General features: G+C 37.7%; 1 protein-coding gene across 2 annotated transcripts in view; it reads right to left on the bottom strand.

Annotated features, from left to right (window-relative positions):
- The window catches only part of UMAD1 (UBAP1-MVB12-associated (UMA) domain containing 1), a 211313-nt gene that overhangs the window by 72363 nt on the left and 134582 nt on the right, over positions 1-4368 (bottom strand). For both annotated transcript variants that reach the window (XM_046669425.1, XM_046669427.1), the window contains one exon: positions 90-169. In XM_046669425.1, coding sequence (XP_046525381.1) covers positions 90-169 — 80 coding nt within the window. The remainder of the gene's footprint in view (positions 1-89; positions 170-4368) is intronic.

Below are 4368 nucleotides of genomic sequence, written 5' to 3'. Positions count from 1 at the left end.
AGAGTAGAAGTTACTGTCTATCCTCAGAGAAATACATACGCATAGTGCTGTTCAGTTTCACCTCAAAGGACTCAGTGAGTTTCACTTACCTCCAAAAGTTGGCTGCCTTCTCCTTCTCCTTCTGAACTTTTACCTCTTGCTGCGACTCTTTGCTCATTTGCTGTATCTTCTATGAAGCAAAAGCAAAAACCAAAAACAAAACAACTTTATCATTGAGGCCAAACTGTCTTCTATTTATTTGAAATATCTTTGGATATTATATTTTTCAAATTATGAAAGCAACTATTATTTCCTTTGTTACTAAGTAAATAAGTGAGTTTTTAGGAACAGTAATTTTACAGAGGTTTCATAAATCATCCATAAATACATAAACATACAACCTAAACCAGAAATGTCTCCTGCTTTCTATAGGTTTACTCTGGAAAAATCAAGCAAATTCACATTTTGTAAATCAAGTCATATTTCAAATAAGCTAGGAAAGCTGACAACTTAAAGAAAATAAGGCAAATTATTTTCAAATTAAAAGTCTTTATAATATGAATAACTGTCTTCCAAATTAGTTTTTTATAAGGTTTACTCTTTATAAATTTTTATTTGTGTCCCTGTGGATTTGCCTCAGAGCAGATATATATGTTTGTATGTAATAATTAACCAAATGTCAGACAATCTTTACAGCAGGAAAGAAAAATGAACAAATTCATAAATTAGCCTTCAGTTAATACTTTGATTCCTAAGGCTGGAGCGTGGGTGGGTCATACAACTAAATGAAGCTGGTGACTAGGCTGGCTCCAATGACACAGGGCAAACACAAATATAGTTAGGTAAGTATAAGCATAATTTAACTTATTAATGGCCTATTTTAAATATATTAATTATCACTAATGATCTATGATTAACACATGGTAAGTAAAGAAACAATTAGCCTACTTCTTTAAAGCATGATGAGAGGCTAATTCAGTAATTTGTAAACTGCTCTTCCCATAAAATTAACCCAGCTCAGGAATGTCCACAACAGTGAAGATTACAAAATTTGTCGGTGATAACTTGGCTGACACTAAAGATTAGGAATTTTGGCTAAACTTAACTTTTCCATATGAAACGCAAAAGTTTACTTTACCAATGGCTATACTCAAGAAAGAGCCTCATGAAAATTTTAAAGGACTAAATAAAATTCTGTTAAATTCTAAAATCATGAAGCAAGAATTAAATTGGTCATTGATTTACTTAAGATAGTAGTTATTTTACTTAAGATAAACTAACTCCCTTAAATGTTTAAAATCCATGTACGTCAATGCACATTCCAGCCTATAAGCTTTGTTTTCAGCTGTGTGCAACCTTATTATTGTTGGGTGGGCCCCAACATGTAAGAGGTGTTCCATAAATACTAGCTGAATAAATTAGTGAACTTCTCTTTAGAGTTTCCAGACTGTAAAACTGTGACAAAATAATACTAAATGGTATGTAATAAAAACTTCATTTCAGCAAACAGTTAGTGTCTTTCTTCTAAAATTTATTTGTGAAACTTAAAAGGCTAATTTATTAAATACCACTATGTTACTAGTGACTCATAATTTTAAAAACAGTTAATGATTCTAAAAAATCATATTTAAACAAAAGCACTAGCAACTTTTGGGTTATGTCTATAGGATAATAAAATTAATACTTGTTAAATGAAAACTTAAATCAATCTAATTTTTAATATATTAAAATACAACATTAAGGATGTCAAAAACTACTTTGATTGATTTTTTAAGTGATTGTTTCAAGTGACCACTATTGGCATATCAGGATGAGCCTTATTTTCAGAAATCCCTCTTCACTGATAGTTAGGGATAAGATAATCAACCCCCAATTTACAGGTAGCAGAACCAATGCACAAGGAGTTTAGTTTGCTTGGTTATAGGCATGAGAACACGGCAGCACGAGCGGCCAAGGTAATGCACGTCTCTGTACAACGAGGTCAAGGTGTGTTTAATAACTCACATGAATGATATGTTCATAAGAAAATATGCATCACCCAATACGAAAGGTCATTTACTCAGGAAACATTCTTTGCCTTTTCAAATGATTATTGCTCCAACCCACAGCCACACAAACACGGTATTTGGCTAAAATCATTCGGCACAAAGTCTGTGTGTCCTTTGCCATTTTCTGATTTCAAGATGTGTATCTATACAAAACTTTCTCCATTTCTCTCTACTGTTTGAATAACCAGAAAGGTTATCAGCCAATGTTCTTGACATCACACAACACATCTGCCTGGAAGCGACTATGGAATCACTATTTACTCAAATGCCATTTCTGGCGATGACTCAGACAGGACAATAAGTGATTACAAGGAAATATGCCATCTGCAAGATTATTCTCTATAAACAAAGGCACAAAATGAAAACTACACAAACAACAAACAGAAAAGAACAGGTCACAAAGAAATATAGTTTTTGAAGTTTTTTCCCTCCCACTTGAAAACAATTGTATAATGGTAAAAATTCAGTTATTTTCTCCATTTTTTTATAACACACATGAAAGTTGGATACTGTAACAATAAATGAAGATGCATATGACAAATGTGAAATAAGGTACTTTGGTTTTCAAACACCAGTTAAGTCTGGATTCTAAAATTTCATTTGAAAGTCAGCTGTTTAAAAAGAACAAAAGCAACCAACATTTTCACAGTACTTTACATCCATAAAACCTTTTTTATGACAGCACATTTGACTCTCACTATGGTGTAATAAGACATCCTCCCCATCTCCCAACCCTCCAGTTTACAGGCAAGTGAACCCTAAGGGGCAGAGGCAGTCAGTGACCAGCCCGAGGTCTCCCAGGTAGAAGGCAGTCACAGTGGGAGCAGATCCGGGTCTCCTGGCATCCCAGGATTCCGTGGAAGGTCTTAATGATGGGGGCTGAGATGGGAGGAATCAAGTTGCAGAACAGGGTGTGAACTGAAGAGCCTGGGGCTCTGAAAGGGAGCTTTGAAGGCAGAATCTTGTGCTGGTCCAACCCTCTGGGCCCCTAGACATTTCTCTGCTCCTTTTTTCTTCCATAGGCCCCATGGATTATCTGTTCTCTTCCCTTTCCACTGAGGATGCCAAATACTTCTGACCAGAGCAAGCCTCTGTCCTTCCTTCCGGGCCTTCAAAGCAAACACACAATCCCCTTAATACTTTTCCAGAAGTTTGTAAGGCTAGAAACAATTCTACAAGAAGCAAAATCCCTCCTATACTACAACCATGCAACATGCACTTTTCTTGGTTTAAAGTGTTTTTATTTAGAGGGAGTTAATGAAAAGGCTATATATACATAGTAATGAAACTCTTTCAGAACTTAAAGGACTGAAGTGAAATTTATACATTAGATTAGGGTTTGGCAAATTTTTTCTGTAAAGGGCTAGATAGTAAAATTTTAGGCTTTGTGGGCCATATTGTCCCTGTTGCAACTTCTCAACTCTGCCATCGTAGCCGAGAGCAGCTACAGACAATATAGAAACCAACGAGTGTGGCTGTGTTCAATAAAACTTCATTTGCAAAACAGGTGTCAGGCTGTAGTTTTTCTCTCTCTGTTTGATAAAATATATGTACCCCACCGTTTCTAGGGTAAAAAGCTGAATTACATTTGAGTTACATAAGGAGATAAGAAAGGGACAGTCATTGGAGTATCATCAAGATCCCATTCTACTGGGTGAACTGGGTGGAGGGAGGGGAGAAATGGTAAAGATTGGGCTCTTGGTGAAGATAGGGCTCAAGTCAGCCAGAGGAGACTTATTGCGGGGGGCGGTGAGGGAGCACCCCCACTCCTTAGGCCTCCTTCAGTGCAGAGGAAGCTCTACTAACGTTCACCCCAGGCCTCCCCCCACTCTCCAGTCCATGGGTTGGTAACGTGGGAGTACTTGGCTGCACAGGGTTCTGTCCCTCTCTCTCCCCTTTCTCTTGAGAATGGGAGGACCACAGAGAGACGTGGCTCTATCTGCTCTGACCCTACACAGGGACCTCCTTCCACTTGAGGAAGCCTGTCCCAGCCCAGCATATCCCGTAACTGGATGGAGCTCAATCTAATCCTGGGGTTCCGATTAGGAAAACATTTGCTCCTTGATAGAAGCCACATTCTTCAACACCAGCTTTATAGGCAATAAAAATGAGAACTGGTCTCTATCTGTGTTTTCCTCCCTCTAAATTGACCAGATCTTATCTGGGGAAGAAGGGTGTTATTACTGCACTGCCCTAGAGCCCAACAGGGCTGAGAATGGGCTGGGGTGGACAGGGTTGGAGCCTGACTGCATAGGAAAAGTTGTGAGTACAGAAAACTGCTTTCTTTCTTTTCTTTAATTAGAGAGGAATTATCTAGAACTCCATATCTAAGAATGCAGTC

The sequence above is a fragment of the Equus quagga genome, chromosome 8 (assembly GCF_021613505.1).
Source record: "Equus quagga isolate Etosha38 chromosome 8, UCLA_HA_Equagga_1.0, whole genome shotgun sequence".
Lineage (NCBI taxonomy): Eukaryota > Metazoa > Chordata > Mammalia > Perissodactyla > Equidae > Equus > Equus quagga.
This window is presented reverse-complemented; position numbering and strand designations above follow the sequence as displayed.